At 48.0% G+C, this 17,051-nt stretch overlaps 1 protein-coding gene across 4 annotated transcripts in view; it reads left to right on the top strand.

The window, feature by feature from the left end:
• The window catches only part of FAM171A1 (family with sequence similarity 171 member A1), a 147,029-nt gene that overhangs the window by 66,698 nt on the left and 63,280 nt on the right, over nucleotides 1-17,051 (top strand). Inside the window, exons 1-3 of one of the 4 annotated variants that reach the window (XM_074984798.1) lie at nucleotides 11,256-11,390; nucleotides 13,987-14,061; nucleotides 15,456-15,505. Coding sequence is in view for 1 of the 4 variants with exons in the window: in XM_074984797.1 (XP_074840898.1) it covers nucleotides 11,163-11,390 (228 nt within the window). In the remaining 3 variants the exon portion in view is untranslated. Of the gene's footprint in view, nucleotides 1-11,162; nucleotides 11,391-13,986; nucleotides 14,062-15,455; nucleotides 15,506-17,051 lie in introns of those variants that run through there. The other 3 variants (XM_074984800.1, XM_074984799.1, XM_074984797.1) reach the window with 3 other exon arrangements.

The following is a 17,051-nucleotide window of genomic DNA, read 5'->3' as shown; positions in this document are numbered from 1 at the left end:
TATTCTCTGAGTACATTTTCCCCCTTTCCCTCCCTCTGGCCTTCATCCCTCCCCCCAAGATACTGCTTTCTGTTCATCCCGTTTTCCAACCATGTTGGAGTCTTCTTTTGAGTACTATGTGTGTTTAATTCTAATGTGGTTCTCTGCTACGGTATTCTGGTAAAATCAATATTAATGCATATGCCACATGTCCTGGCTGTATTCTTGATATTCCCAACTGGCAACTTTGCCAAAAGTTTTAAATATTGTATTTTTGTGAGTGTCCATAATGAGTCTCCTAAAGCAGCTTTACTAATTGAATACTCCTTTTTGGTATAACTAATAATATATTACTCTAAAACCTCACTGTTAACTCAAGGTCAGACTGTCTGATCTAGAATTACTGAAGTCTTTATCCTCCTCTCTCCCTACCCTCCTTAAATCCCTCACTTCCCATCCCTTCTTTAAATAGAACTTACTCTGGGATTTCAGTTCTGGCGATGATCTCTGTGCACCAGTTAGACTTCCGCTGACTTTTCCATTTCAGTGGAGATGATCTTGCTATGGGGCCTCATTCTTAACACCATTTTGTACTTGGAAAAACTCTCTCTCCTGGTTGATATTTGTTGTTCGCCTGTTGCTGTGGAAATTATTGCGGTGCTGCAGGTTCAGCATTCAGTGACTTCAGTGCTAGATTAGGTAAGAAGGAAAAAGGAGCTATGGGGGAGAGACAACCCTTGATTAAGGAGGCCTTCGACAGTTCACAATGTGTCAGTTAAGACAAACGAGAAGAGCAACTGGATGTTTGTTCAGCTTATACAGGTTTTTATTTTTTCTTCACTAAAAAACAAAAATATCTATTTTAAACAAAAATTTTGATTAAAAAAGGGAGGAATGTGTAAAATAAGTGTCAGTCATCTAGTCATGATTTGGAACAGCATTTCTAGTCTGTTTTTGTAACTTCCCAGATGTGCTGCATGCACAATTTGTCCAATGGACTTTATTGTACCAGACTGGTAGCAGTTTTCCTGGAACTGTGGACCATCAGATTTAGCCCTTCCACGAGAGATACAGAGCATTACCCTTATACAGGGATTTCTGTGGGGAAGAAATTGGGAGAAGAAAATCTGAAGTCTAGTCTTGTGAGGACAACCCATAGTCACCCACTCTTTTTTAGGCAAGAGAAGAAGATTTCAATGTAGAAATTAGTAAGAGAAATATCTTCATCACTGGTTCAATCCTAGCAGTAACCTCTAGAGTAAAATTTTAATTTTTGAAAAAATAAAATGTTTATTTTGTCAAGTATCAGAGGGGTAGCTGGGTTAGTCTGTATCCACAAAAACAACAAGAAGTCCTGTAACACCTTATACACTAAGGCTGTTTCTACACATCATGTCACTTTCCCTGAAAGTGGCATGCTAATAAATGGCCCAAAATATACTAATGAGGTGCAGATGCAAATTCCCTGTACCTCATTGACATAAGGTCACGTGATTTGGAGTCCGGAAGACGTTCTTCTGGATTCCAAAACAATGTGTAGAAGTATGTGGAAGCAAATGGCATGTGTAGAAATGGCCTCACAGAGTTTTTGAAGCGTAAGCTTTCATGGACAAAGACCCACTTTGTCAGATGCATGTTGACAAGTTGAGTTTTTGCCCACAAACTCTTATGCTCCAAAAACTGTATTAGTCTATAAGGTACCACAGGAAATCTTGTTTCATTTTCTCAGTTTGCACTTCTTTTCTCTTCCACATTCTCAATCTCTTGCGTCACATTATTAATTTTGGTTTTTTGGAAGCGTGCTTCTTACCGTACTGATATTTCTTGTTGTTCAGCTAGCCTTGTTTTCTTGCTCTCTTTTATTATGCGTGCCTCATTATCCCTTGTGCACTTGTTCTGTGTTTTGTTAGGCAAGTCGAAAGGAGACCAGATGCTAACAACCTGCCTATCTCACTTCAGAGTTAACAGCACTTACTGTTTTTGCAGATTTCAAAAATCTTGCTGCTTGACATTCTACTTCTAAATTCATGTAAGTCTGCCTGTGACTTGTGTGGGAGGCAGCACTCCTTCATTTTGACGCATTTTGTATCTGGCCGTTCTCTAACTTCGTTCACAAGCCTCTTCTGAAAAAAAATATAGGAGAAGTTAGGAGCACTGTCATACATATATGTATTGCTACACAGCCCCAAGGGGGACAACTCAAGCCTGAGCTTTCCTGACCCCACAACCCTGTCCAGGGGCCATATTTCCATGCCCAACCCTCTTGGGGGAGGCAAGGCAAAACCCAAAGGTTGTTTCTATACATGCCACTTTCTCCGAAAGAGGCATGCTAATAAACAGCCCAAAATATGCTAATGAGGTGTGTATGTAAATTCCCAGTGCCTCATTAGCATAAGGTCACATGACTTGGAGTCCAGAAGACACTCTTCTGGACTCCAAAATGGCATGTAGAAGTGGGAATTTTCAGGAAGAGGGGGCCTCCAGAAGAAGGACTCCTTCCAGAAGACACCCCGGGGGCTGCGCTTCTACACTTCATTTTGGAGTCCAGAAGAGCGTCTTCCGGACTCCAAATCATGTGACCTTATGCTAATGAGGTGCTGGGAATTTACATACATGCCTCATTTAGCATATTTTGGGCTGTTTCTAGAAACAGCCAAAGGTTTCAGCCCCAGGCACGAGACCTGTAAGCTGAGTCCTGCTACCGAGGGCTGAAGCCAAAGCCTGACCCCCACGTCGGCTTTGACTCTAGGTGCTGGGGTTGGGCTCCAGCCCTGGACCCCAACAAGTCTAATACCAGCACTAGTGACACCCTTAAAACCTTTTGTGGTCCTGTCTCACAGTTTCAGAATCCTGCGTTTTATGGTAGTGTCTGGGTCCACTGCTTTACATGGGTAGCCATTTCTTTTCAGTTGGGATTTTTAACTGATAAATGTAAAACTAATTAAATGTAAACCTGTAAAAATGGAAAGTCTTTAATGAACTGAATGTACTTTATACTGATCTACTTTAAACTGGCATCTTTGGATTTTTGTTGTGGGCTTGTCTGGAAGTTATTGTTGCACTTGTAAGTGCAGTGCTTGGGCCATGTCTGTAGGGCACCACAATTCAGACTACACAGGTGTGAATTGCATCATATACCAGTGTACTGTCTTGTGACTGCTCCCTGTGGACACCACTGGCACAAACTAAAATGTATCTAGTATGTATTAACATGCTTTTTTAGTGCAAAGTGGTTGTGACAAGTGTGGTAATTTCCTCCAGTATCTTTGAGAGCTCTTATTGAATTAAGTTTGTGACTTTGGGGTCCATTCTATTAACTAAATCATTTATGTATAATTGTGGGTAGCAATCATGTGTAACTTCATTTTGGGGGGAGATCTGGTAGATGTGAGACCAAGGGGGTTCAAAGATACTGACCAATGTGCCAGGCAAGAATATGTGCCAAAATGTTAAGTGATTTTCCAGGGCATATGTAGGGAGGAGTTAATGCAAATTCCCCACCTCTCATTGTGCAAAAATTCAGCTATGTCCTGGTGAGTGGACCATTGTCTGCTGAACACCTGTTGCACAAGGCTCTACCAAAGGCCCAAGCTTTGAGGTACTCAAATATTTGTGGTAGTTCTGGTTCAGAATCTGAGACAATTTTGAACTTGTAACCACAGCAGAGACCCTATTCTGGGTTTTGAAGGACTAACACCTAGGAAGGGCTGAGGCAGGAGCTGGGGAGACCTCTGGTAAAGTTTTATTTGCATGAATATAGGTTCTATTGTCATGTTCAGTTATGTTTGCTTTGTAATGCTTTCACCTTGAGAATGAGGCCACATCTACACTAGCAAGTTCTTTCAAAATATCCAGCGGATCATGTACACACACAAAGCATTATTTCAAAATTAAATCGAAAGAATGCGGCACCCCTCTCAGAAGCATTCTTCCACATCTGTCTCAGGAAGAGCACCTTCTTTCAAAGGCTTCTTTCTAAGAAAATGTGTGTTGATGCTCTGAGGGCCGTTGTTGTTTTTTTTTGGACGGTGCCTGATTTTTTTCGATCCCTGGCCCGTTCTTTCAAAAGATTGGGGGCTGTGTGGATGCTCTCTTTTGAAACAGCAGATCACTCTTTTGCTCCACTTTTGTGTGTGTGAATGCACCCTTTTGAAAGAAGGTCTTTCGGAAGAGATCTTCCTGAAGGACTTCTTTCGAAAGATAGCTGTAATGCAGAAGTAGTCTAAATGTTCTTACTGAGAAAGAGCTGTATGGTAGTTTAGGACTGCAACAATTATGCTGTTCATAGACTCTGGAGAGAAAGCAAAGCACATCTCCTGGCTTGCTGGGGTAATGCTGCATGGGCAGAAAACTGGCAGAACTGGAAAAACTGAGGGACCAAAGAGGAGGAACACAGGTGGAATTGTGACTTCTTAAGCACCTTTTGATTTGTACCTGCAGAATGGAAGTAGAGAAGTTAGAGGCTAGTTCAGAGCACTAGTACAAAGCTGAAGTTCACATCCCTATAATCTGAATTGCAAGGCCATGTAGACAGACCACAAGCCCCTTGGGTCTAAATTTCTGAAGGAACCTAATATTTTCTGCTCATTCAGGGCGCATGAGGAGGGGCGCTCTTACTTTAAGGGTTTCATTAGACAATGAAATCCTTCTGTAAGTTTTATGCTGTGGAGACATATTTTACCTTCGTTAGTGTATTGAATGTTATTTAACCATTGAAGTTTACAACAAAGACTACTTGCCCTCTTGTCTTTGTTACTACAGGTTGAACCTCTCTAGTCTGGCATTCTCTGGTCTGGCAACATCTGTAGTCCAGCATGATCTGAGTTAGCCAGATGTCCACTTATCATGGGTGTGGCCAAGATTTCCCTGGGTCCCATAACACTTGTTTACAGTCTCCAGTCCTGGCTCTCACTGTTCTGTGCTGTTGTTTAGTTCTAATTTACCCCAAATGACTTCTAAGAGCCCAGTAAGCAGTGGAAATGTTGGTCATGTGCTAAACAATACTGACTTCTGGTTTGGCAAATTCTCTGGTTTGTCACAAGTCATGTCCTGAGGGTGCTGGATTAGAGAGGTTCAATCTGTAGATGCTGCTTTTTCTGCTTTAGTGCCTGTATGTACCTAACAGTTTAAAACAAAATTGCAGTACTACCAAACATGTATACATGTATCGGACCTCAATCCCCCTTTTTAATTTCTGCAAATGACTCGGTGCTTATTTGTAAATCTAGTTTAAAGAGAAAATGGGGTCACGTTTTGTTCGTTCTGCAACACATGAAGTAATTAGTTGCACTTGGCGCATGAGCAACATGTTTGTCAGTGTGGAGTCTGGCTGAGTTCCCATGAACAGGAAGGGGAGGGTTGCATCAGATTATTTCAGTGCTTTGGGGAATCGGGCATGTGGAGATAGGGGAGGGGACTGTGAGAGCAGCCAAGAATGGGAGGAATGAGTCAGGCCTATGCTTTGGCGACTGAAATGAGATTGTAACAGGGAAGCCTGAATATCAGTATACTGAAGGGTAGAGCCACTTCCAGCTCTTTGAGTACTGTGCTGAGCATCGGCCATGGTTGCTAAAGATTGTAGCTGGTGCTGTGGTAGTGGCTCAGTCTGGGGGACTATTGTATGGAGGGGATACTATCCTGGAAATGAGGAACCTGGTAGCACAAGTTGCAGTGTATATCTGGCTTCTTATCCATCAAATGGGTATGGCACAGCACGTATTTTAAAGGTGTGAGTGCCTCTGATTTGTACAGGTAACTTGCACCTCTGAAGGCACTTGTAGCAGTTGTTAGTTTCTGGGATGAAGGACACTGAAGTCCCCTCTGTCTCCCCACTCCTAGTAAAACATGCCGTTGTGACCATTTCTGAAGTCCTTGTATGCGTAAAGTTGTTCTGCCTTGGGCCATTGCTTTGTGCTACTTTTATGGACTTTTAAGCTACGTCTACATGTGAAGCCTACATCGAAGTAGCCTATTTCGATGAATAACGTCTACACGTCCTCCAGGGCTGGCAACGTCGATGTTCAACATCAACGTTGCGCAGCACCACATCGAAATAGGCGCAGCGAGGGAACATCTACACGCCAAAGTAGCACACATCGAAATAGGGGGTGCCAGGCACAGCTGCAGACAGGGTCACAGGGCGGGCTAGCGCTTCCGGGGCAACAGCTAGCCGCTCCCTTAAAGGGCCCCTCCCAGACACACTCAGCCTGCACAGCACGTGGTCTGCAGAGCCACAGGCACGCAGACCTCGGGCGACACAGTCATGGACCCCCAGCAGCAGCAGCAGCAGCAGCCAGAGGTCCACCCAGCCGCCCCTGCAGGAGCAGGGCTCGCCCTGCTCCATGCCATGCGGGAGGCAGCTGAGCACCTCCTTGCCACACAGGAGGAGCGGCCTGCAGGGGAGGAGGACTCAACCCCCAACCCTGCAACACCCCGATCCCCCCCTCCCGCCTCACACGTCACCGGCTGTGGAGCTACCCCACCAGCACTGACTGGTGGGAGCAGCTGGTGCTTGGGGAGTGGGATGACAACCGTTGGATCAGGAACTTTAGGATGAGCCGGCAGACATTTATGGAGCTATGCCAGTGGCTCACCCCCGCACTCAGGCACCAGGACACAGCCATGCGGCATGCCCTCCCAGTGGAGAAACTGGTCGGCATCGCTGTCTGGAAGCTGGCCACTCCAGACAGCTACCGATCCGTGGGACAGCAGTTTGGTGTCGGCAAGGCCACCGTCGGGGCTGTCCTCATGGAGGTAAGGGGACCCACGGCGGGAGGCAGCCCTGGCAGGGCAGGGGGCCCTGGCAGGGGAGGGCCATGCACATCCTGCTCACCCCTCATTGGTGCTCTCCCATGTGCTTCCCCTGCAGGTCGTGCGCGCCATTAATTCCCTGCTCCTCCACAGGCTCATGAGGCTGGGGGACCCAGATGCCACCATCGCGGGCTTTGCCACCCTGGGCTTCCCCAGTTGCTTTGGGGCTCTGGATGGGACTCACATCCCCATCCGCGCCCCGGTGCACAGTGGAGGACGCTACATAAACCGGAAGGGCTACCACTCAGTGGTCCTCCAGGCCTTGGTGGACAGCCGGGGCTGTTTCCAGGACATTTATGTGGGCTGGCCCAGCAGCACCCACGGCGCCTGGGTTTTCCGGAACTCGGGCCTGTGCTGCCGGCTGGAGGCGGGGACCTACATCCCCCAGCGGGAGATCCCTGTGGGGGACACCACCATGCCCCTCTGTGTCATCGCAGATGCAGCATACCCCCTCCGGCCCTGGCTCATGCACCCGTACACAGGCCATCTGTCTGCCAGCCAGGAGCGCTTCAACCAGCGCCTGAACCACGCGCGCCAGGTGGTGGAGTGTTCATTTGGCTGCCTCAAAGGGCGCTGGAGATGTCTCCTCACCCGCCTTGATGCAGGCCCCACCAACATCCCCCAGATTGTGGGTGCATGCAGCGCCCTACACAATCTGGTGGAGAGCAAGGAGGAGGCCTTCTTTCAGGGCTGGGCTGTGGAGGCTGGCAGGGCCGATGTGCAGCCACCCGCTGCCCCCAGTCGCCAGGTGGACCCCAAAGGGACCCAAGTCCGGGAGTCCCTGCGGGCCCACTTCGATGAGGCCGCGGGGTGAACGCTGGCAGGCCCCCCACTGACCCCCCCCCATCCTCCACAACACTCCCTGCCCCTACGCCCACACCACGGAGCACCCAACAGCACATCCCCCCCCCACACTTTTCCTGGACAAATAAAAGCAGACACTTGTTTGTGAAATCAAACTTGTTTACTTTGAACTCTGTTCTAACTAATACTAACTATATACAGGAACTTCTAACTAACTTAAATATGAAAAGTGTATGTATACATTAACAAAAAAAACCAGGGATAACAAGGAAGGGGAGAACTATTTACATGGTGGGGGAAGGATCAGACTGGGCAAACGGGGGGCACAAATAAATAAATACAAACTATATACAACGCAAAGAACAAAACAGTGGGGGGAATATATACAAGGGGGGGGCCACGTCCTGGGCCCCACGCCCCTATAGTCCAGCACTGGGAGTGGGCGGCCGGGAGCCCTGCCTCGGCCGCAGCCCTGTCCGGGGCTGGCTGGGGGCCGGGTGGACTGGCAGATACGGCCGGCGAGTGTCACCTGGCCCCAGGTCTCCCTGAGCGGAACGGCCCTCGGTGGCGGGTGGCAGGGCGACGGCGGACGGCGCGGCGACGACGGGAGCAGCAGGTGGTGCGGCGGGTGGAGCAGTCAGGGCGGGTGCAGGGGCGAACGGCGCGGCATGGGGGGCCAGGTAGTCCGCTATGCGGTTAAAGGTCTCCATGTAGGCCCCCCATGCCTCTTGGCGCCAGGCCAGCGCCCGCTTCTGGAGGTGGAGGCGGCGTTGCTCCACCCACAGCCGCTGCTCCGTGACCTCCACCTGCCGGCAGTGGAGGGCCAGCAGCTGGGGGTCCGTCGCTGTCGGGTGGTGGTGCTGGGTCCGCCGTCTTGCCTGCCGTGGGGCCGGTCGGTCCTCCGCCGAGCGGCCGGCCTGGAGCGATGGCCCTGGAGGGGATTCCAGGACCACTGACGCCTCGCCGGCGCTCTCCGGTCCTTCCGATGGTGCAGCTGCGGAACACAGGAGGCGGGGAAGAAGAGTGGAGACAGGCGTTAGTGTGGGCCCCGAGCCATGGCCCTTGTCCCCCCACCCCTGTGCTGCAAGTTCCCCATCCCCGGGAGATGCTGCTGTGATGGGGTTCAAGGGGTCCCCTGCACTGCACCCTGTCCCCTGGCGGGAGTGACTCTCACTTCACTCAGCAGGGTCTGACAGGAGAGGTTTCTTAGGCAACAGATGCCCAGTTTCTCCCAGAAGTGACAGTACAGCAGTCAGAGACAGTCCTTCCAACCCGTCCTGGGGAGAAGACCCCAAGGGGTGCCCCTCTGGGGTGTAGCTTTCCCCCTCCTCAGGCTGGCTGCCTTCCAGCTCTCCCTTCCCCTAGCCTCTAACTGCCACCCCCGATTCAAACCGAATTCGGCTCCTCCCTCCTCTTTGTTCAGGGCAGAGGTGTAACCTGCCAGTTGTAGCCCCAGGATCATCCTTAGCCACTGGGAGCTATTCAGCTTGTTGCTCATATCTAGCCTGAGACTCACATTTGCACTCCCCCCACTCCATCACATGCTGCTGCGGCTGCTGCTGCTGCGGGGTGTCCCACCCCCTCCTCCCGGGGGACCCTAGAGGTTCCGCTCCCCCCAGCCCCGGGGATGGGGCATGGCACTATCGTGCTGGCGGGGGGGTGGGCAGGGGCTGATGCACTCCTGTGAGGGACATGGCACTGCTGTCCTTGGGGCCATGGCCATCTGGGCATGTGGAGGGCCCTGGCCACATATCTATTACCCCCGCCCCTCAACCCTGGGGGTGTACACCGGGGGGGTACATACCTGTAGGTCCACTCCCACGGTCGGGGGACACCCGGGGGGTGGACGCCCGGCTGCTGCTGCTCAATGGCAGGAGGATGTGCAGGCCGGTGTCGGTGGGGGAGGAGTCCCCCTCTTTCTCCTCCTCCTCCTGCTCCTGTGCCCCGGGGGTGGGCTTCATGGGGGGCCCCTGGGGTGCGGGGCTTACCTCCAGGGCGGACTCTGGCTCCGGGGCCTGCTGGGGCTCCTCAGCCGAGGTGTCAAGCGTGGCCGGAGGGGAGGAGGTGTGCCGGGGACCCAGGATGTCCCTGAGCTCCCTGTAAAAGGGGCAAGTGACGGGGGCGGCCCCAGATCGGCTGGCCGCATCCTGGGCCCGGGAGTAACCCTGCCGCAGCTCCTTGACTTTACTCCGGACATGGTCCGGAGTGCGGGCAGGGTGACCCCGCGCGGCCAGGCCCTCGGCCAGCCGAGCGAACGCATCCGCTTTCCGCCTCTTGCTCCCCATTACCTGGAGCACCTCCTCCTCGCTCCAGAGCCCCAGCAGGTCCCAAAGCTCAGCCTCCGTCCAGGAGGGGCCCCGCTGCCGCTTGCCGCCCTGGCTGCCAGCCTGCGAGCCCTGGCTGCCCTGGCTCCCCTTGGGGGGGGTCCCTTGAGGGCACTGGGGGGGCTGCCGGGCGGCCATCACAGCTGGGGTGGCTGTCTGTGCTGACTGAGGAACATGCAGGCTGGCCGTGTGTCTGGGCTGCCGCCTGCACGTTCTCTCAGCTTCCTGCACAGGAAGGGAGGGGGTGGGGACCTTTAAGGGGCCGCTCCACGTGGCCACCATTGAGCTCAGGGGCTGGAGAGAGTGTCTCTCAACCCCTCAGCTGATGGCCGCCATGGAGGACCCCGCAATTTCGATGTTGCGGGACGCGCAACGACTACACGGTCCTTACTTCAACGTTGAACGTCAAAGTAGGGCGCTATTCCCATCCCCTCGTGGGGTTAGCGGCTTCGACGTCTCGCCGCCTAACGTCAATGTTAACATCGAAATAGCGCCCAACATGTGTAGCCGTGATGGGCGCTATTTCGAAGTTAGTGCCACTACTTCGAAGTAGCGTGCACGTGTAGACACGGCTTTAGTCTTCTACCCAGATACAATGGTGATGGGTGTAGTGGAATCAGCTCAACGGTCTGTGCTAGCAGCAGAGTAAGCACAGGGAACATGGCAGGTATAAACAATGTCTATGAAACATTGTGTCTGTGCATTCAGTACTGCCAAGTGGCAGCTCTGTAGAGTAAACAAACCACTCTAGACAGCCATAACCATCAAACAGAGAATCATCGGTAGGAGAGATCTATAGCAGAGCTCAGCAACAGCTGCGTGGGTGCCAAGAGTAGTACATGAGCCGATTTTCATTGGCACATGAGGTGGAAGCTCAACCCTTCCCCTTCTCCCTCAATGCAGTGGGGAGCCTGCTCAAAGCCATGCCACCTGTGAATAAAAGGCCAGCTAATGCTACCAACCACTACCTAAAGGGTAAAGCTCTACATGCTCATTTATTTACTAATGAAGCTGTTGTAAGTAGGACTGTTAGTGTCTTTAAAAAGTGTCACTGGCACTCAGACCGTACATAGAGGTCAAAAGGTCAAATTTCAGCGCTTGGCTTTGGAAAGGTGGTTGAGGCCTGCTCTATAGCAGTGCAGAGACTAAAACTGAGCTCTGTAGCTTTTACTGTTAGCATCCTAAGTTTTTACATCTAACCAAAGTTTTCCCAAAGCTAATCATTGTGGTTGTTTGTCATTACAGAAGTGACTTTGAAGGTCCATGTAAGTGATGCCAGCACCCATCAGCCAGTAACTGAAGCCTTCATTGAGATTTTTACCAACCAGATTTCTATTGCCTCTGGAACCTCAGGAGCAGATGGCACTGCCTTCATCACCTTTCAGTATCAGCTGGGCAATCAGCTGATAGTGACTGCTACTAAACATGCTTATGTGCCAAATTCTGCACCATGGAGACCCACTAGATTGCCTGGTAAGAGACGTTTATTTTTGTTCTGAGGTAAGAGTTTGCATCTGAAGGAAGTTAGAAAACTCAGTGTGACTTACTTAATGCTTAGGGGTTGTAACCCTGGGTGGCTGTGGGGAAAAAAGTATCAGAGAAGTAGCTCAGCATCACTCACCAAGACATTTTTGTAAAAGTTGATCTTTGTAAGTCCTCTAAAACCAACATGCTTAGTCAGATTCTTTTTGCAATGTGCAGCCCTTCAGAAGGGTGAAGGGTGGAGTTAGACTTAAATTTAGAGTCATTTGAGCCAAGTGTTGCAGAGATATAAGCCCTGTTTCTAGGTTGGGGTGTGCATGTAGCTAGCTAGAAATGGAGATAAAACTATTTTAAGATGCCAATGACAGCGATCTCAATCTGTTGAGTTTTACCCAAGGTAGCATGTGGTAACACTAAAACCGTGGAGGACCCAAACTGAGAAAAATATGTACGGAAATGTACCTTTTTTGTTTTTACACTGTGCATTTGCTAGTAAAGCAAATGATTAACAGGTTTTCATTCCCACCATTTTATGCACTTTAAAGTATGTTTCTTGTAAGTGCTCTAAAATCCAAATAGTCATGTTGCTTTGGAATTTGTGACCAAACTTGGGAAACTTTCAGTTAACTGACCATAAAATACATTCCCCCTCCCTCCTAACAAAACAAAACAAAACAGAACAAAAACCAAGAACAATAAAAAGCCCTGTTTCCTTCCACTGCTTCATACCGTTAAGCTGAAGAGCACTAATCACTAGGGGAGATCACAAAGGTTCTTGACTTCAACAGTAGACTCATCCTGGATGGCTTGGAACGGATAGTTCTATTAACAGAACTGCAGACCAGTGAATCACAAGTCCCCACCTAAGAAAAATAGAGATTGGCACTCAGTGGCTGGTAGTTGCTACAATTTGTTAACCAAGGATGCTGGCCATTTAACTTTGGAAGGAATGTGGGGAAAAATTAGATATGTCAAAGCTTCTGGGGTGGGGAAGGGTGTCTGTGGGCAGAGGAACAGGAAAATAGGGGGAGAGCGGCTTGGAGCTGAAGTGAGAGGAGGAGGGTCTATACAGGGGCATAAAGGTGGATGAATGTGAGAGGTTGTGGGCTCAGCTGAAGGAGGCATGGCACCTCACAGCTCTGCCAGGCCACCCAATCTCTTCATCACTTGTGCACCACTCCTTTGTCTCCCAACTCCCCCTCCCTTCCCAAGAAGCATTCACTTGTTTATTTTTCCCCAAAGATTTTGGGTGGCACCAATGTTCCCTCTAGTTTTTCCATTCATGTCTGGGGAAAAAATTGTTAGGTGCACCAAGGCATGAGCAGATGTGCAGCCCCAATAGAAACACATGGTGCCAGCTATGGGAGCTGTGTGACCTCTGCTAATTATCTGGATGGCACCTGAATCACTCCTAGGCAGCTACCCAAGCACTCCACTTACAGGGAACACTGGGTTGCACATGGGTGTTGGGATTCAGTGACAGAACTGTGGGATGCAGGGATGTTGGGGTGCATTGACAGACCTATCGCGTGTGGAAGGTTGGAACTGACATCTCTGCCATCTAGATTGCTGAGGGAAAGGAAATGTGTGTGTCCTGTCAGGCTTACCAACGTGATGCTGGGAGATTCCTGGAACATGAGGTTGCAGAAGCTTGTTGGGAAGCAAAGAGTATAACATGGCATAGGTATTGTTGACTATGGGTTGGTTTGATTCAGTAAACAAATTGTGGGACATGATATGTACAGTTGCCTATATAACATCCTAACTCCTGCCAACGACATATCTATCTTTTTGCTTTTTCAAAAGACTAGCACTGGCAAAATATTGCACCAATGCACAGTCAAAGTCGCTTGGATATATGTCACGCCCTTGCAGAACACGGAGCTCAATAGAGCTGCAACTTCTGAAAACTTGAAAATACAGAGGTATGGTTGCCCAGGCAACCTTAACTCTGCCCTCTTTCAGTCTGTTCCAGTATACTCCATTAACAAACTTAGCTTTACTCTGCCAACCCCTCAGTTTCTTTCCCCTCCCCCACCAAACCCTGCCTGAGAGCCCGACTTCCAGTCTGAGTCACAATGCCAATGCAGTGTGTATACAGCTATTGTAGCAAGCCAGCACAAACCCTGAAAGCACACCTCTGTTTACTTTGGCAGGACGCTTGTTCCAAGATGTAGTGTAGATGTACCCAGAGGTTAAGTGGCTTTCAAAGGTCACGGAGCGGGTCTGTTCCTCTCCTATAATGAGGAACTGCTTTCATGGTTATCCTATGTCTCTAAACTCCTGTAGTTTTTCCAGTCACTGAAGTCTCAGCTTCTTTAGCAGTCTTATATTTGTTCAAGGCACATCTGACCTATCGTTAGTGCATGCATTGGCAATAGGCTCTTACATGTTTTTCATTTTTATTTCCCCTTCCTGTTTCTTTTGAATAAAGTGCACCTAAACATGACATGTTTTCTTCTGATGTTGACCTTGGAAGAGGGCACTCAAATATGCTGCTATTGTTTTGTTAAGTCATTGAAATCTGAAAAACAGAAGCTTTATATAGCTTTATATACATGTTTCATCAAGACTCTTTTTTTTCTAGGCAGATGAAATAAGAGCACACTTTGGGAAACAAAGATTTCTTTGGCCCTGGTCATTCTCCCATTGAAGTCACAAGGTAATTCACTATTGACTTCAGTGAGAGCAGGACCCATTCCTTTGTCTTCTTTACCTTGAACTTAATCTTTCTCCCGATTAAATATCCATGCAAAACATTGCAACTAGACAGATGTGATTCAGTATGACCAAGTTGAAATTCTGTACTTTCTCCCTTCCAGAGAAAACACCATTTGCTAGTTTAGGCCCAAAATATTTAGGTTTTGTGGAGGACTTTTTAATTACAAACTGAATATTAAGTGTTTGATTATTTTTTTAAAGAATTTTTTTAATGTAAACATTCATGTCAGTGTTTACAACCCAGTTGCTGTAGTGCTTCCCAGATCATGAGAACCAGAAAACGAAGTGGACTAAAAACAGAAATGAAATGGATCAATGCAAGCTGAGTGGCATGCCAAAAGTGGACAAACAGCATATTAAGTTCTGATCTTGCATGAAATTCTAGCTATGGAGAGCCAAGTAAGCACATCAAGCTTAGGGTCAGGCCACAGTTGATGTAACTTCTAAATTAAGTTCCTTAAAACTTACTTGATTGTAACACCTGCTGTGCACTTTGCTGCAGAGACCAGGTTTACCATTCCAAACTACAATCAAGAGTGTTCATTTTAAATTGGGGGAAAACAGATTCACTAATAAAATGTAACACTGAAAAGCGATGCAACCATTGATGCTGCTAAGGTAACTTAAGCTGCATATACACTGACCACGGAATATGGACTGCTCAGGTTTGCTCTTCTGGGGCGCTGATTCGCGCATGCGCAAAACAGTGCATTCCAGGGTCAGCATCAACCCCGGAACTCCTCGTGAGCTTCTGTCAACCTTCTGCCATGAAGACAGGCACGGAAGTCAACAGTTAAAAAGTCAATTTTAGGTATGTAACTGGTGTACCTAAAATTGTGTAGCAGCCGTCGACCTTCCAGGTGAGTATAGACACAGCCTTAAGATGTAAGTTTGTGGGAGAGCAGGGGGAGAGGAGTATTTTCACCATTTAAGACACAAAGTAACTTGGTCTAAATATCAGGCAAAATAATTACCGGGATTTTACTCCTTAGTTAATACTTCTGCTTAAATTACTTAGCTGGAAGTTGCATGAGAGAAAATATTGGAGGCACTGGGTAGGAACTCTTTATTTATGGACACAGCAAAATTCCCTCTCTAATTAAAGGAGTTGATAAATGTAGACATTGTTTTAACTATTTATATGTGCACAGTGGAAGACGCACTTGCCTGTTCAATGTGCTACCCCCCTGTAAATCAATCATTTTTTAATGACTTTGGGAATTAAGTTGAGTGTGAAAAATGCTGTGTAAGCAAATACAGTGTATGTGTATAATAGATCCCGCTGTCTGATGAGCTAGCTTTTTACACTTCAAAAATTCTATCTTGTTCTAATAGAATTCTCCCAAGAACACAGTAGGAAGGACACAGATTACCCAAAATAAAGGGTAGGTGGTGCCATTGATTTGTGTCTTCGTTTTGGTTCCCCAGATGTTCCCAGAATACTTGATGTTATCCTGGGCTGCTAAAGTAAAGGAAATATTAAATTTGCCTCTTGGGAGAAAGACCAGGGAGCCTCACTTGTTATGCTGAGAAGCCCAAGGGAAGTTCAAAGTTTATCTATACACTGTGGCTCAGCATGTGATGGAAAAGACATTGGCACAGATTTTTCTGTTCAGCTCTCCGGGGTGCTTGAATTACATTGGCTTTCACTCCTACAGATTAAATCACTGGTGTAAAAGCACATAGTTTTTCTAATTGTGTTGCTTTTATACTATTCGCTTTATAGCTAAGCGATAGTTCTTTTAACATGCCTGATGTGTAAATCCACTTTGACATGTATAATATTAAAAAGGAAGTTGTTATTATGAAATTGCTGCAAATTGAGGTATAGGCAATTTTATTCTGTGATTTCATCAGTGCTCGTGCTCTAATGAGGAGTTAAGTTTTAGTAATGTATATCTCCTGATTTAAAAATAACATTTCATCTTTTAAAAAGTATTTTGACAACTTGAAACAGAAATCCAGTATATGAACTTTTGGTTACAACAGGGTCTTTACTAGTACTGGTGTATAAGAAAATTTTAATTCAGCAGATTTTTCAAAAGTTCCTAAAAGTCAATGGGCCCAGTGCCTCTAAATCACTTAGGGGCTTTTGAAAAATCTCTTCTTCTGACTGTGGAAGAGACTAAAACATTCTAAGCACTGTCCAAATGCAGATTGAGACAATCCCTGGCTACATCTACACTTAGAAAAAACTTTGATATGGCCATGCTAATGGCCAAATCGAAAAATACTAATGAGGCACGGACATGAATATTTAGCACCTCATTAGCATGCTGCCAGCTGGGGCACTTCGAAAGTGCTGCATTTCGCTCACCTGCGGCTCGTCTACATTGGGGTCCTTTTTGAAAGGACCCTGCAAACATTAAAATCCTCTTATGAGCAGAGAGGAATAAGGGGATTTCGATGTTGGTGAGGTCCTTTTGAAAAGGACTCCCGTGTAGACAAGCCGCAGGCGAGCGAAACATGGCACTTCGAAGTGCCACGGCTGGGAGCATGCTAATAAGGCGCCGAATATTCATTTCAGCACCTCATTAGTATTCTTTGATTTGGCCATTAGCATGGCCATTTCGAAGTTTTTTCTAAATGTGGACGTGGCCTCTGTGTCAAAAAAATTACCAACCATGAGGAATTCCTCCTCTTTCCCACCTACCATCCCTAGGGCACTGGAACAGATGCAGATCTATTCCCTGCTTTTGCTAAAATCTCAGGCTAAAGTATTCTCCACGATTGCTGCAGTGCATCTCCCTTGCTTGTATGCAGAGAAGATTTGGCATGCAGGTGCATAGCCCCCCCCCGCCACCACCACTACCACCACACACACAATTCCCGCAGGAAACTCCTGTGTGATAAGGCAGATGAAGCATTTTGTTGCACATGGGGAGATCTGTTGCAGCAGACAGTCTGCATCTTACCCATTTTCTATACCAC

The sequence above is a fragment of the Carettochelys insculpta genome, chromosome 2 (genome assembly GCF_033958435.1).
Source record: "Carettochelys insculpta isolate YL-2023 chromosome 2, ASM3395843v1, whole genome shotgun sequence".
NCBI classification, from domain to species: Eukaryota; Metazoa; Chordata; order Testudines; family Carettochelyidae; genus Carettochelys; species Carettochelys insculpta.
The sequence above is the reverse complement of the archived record's forward strand: the minus strand, read 5'-3'. Positions and strand labels throughout refer to the sequence as shown.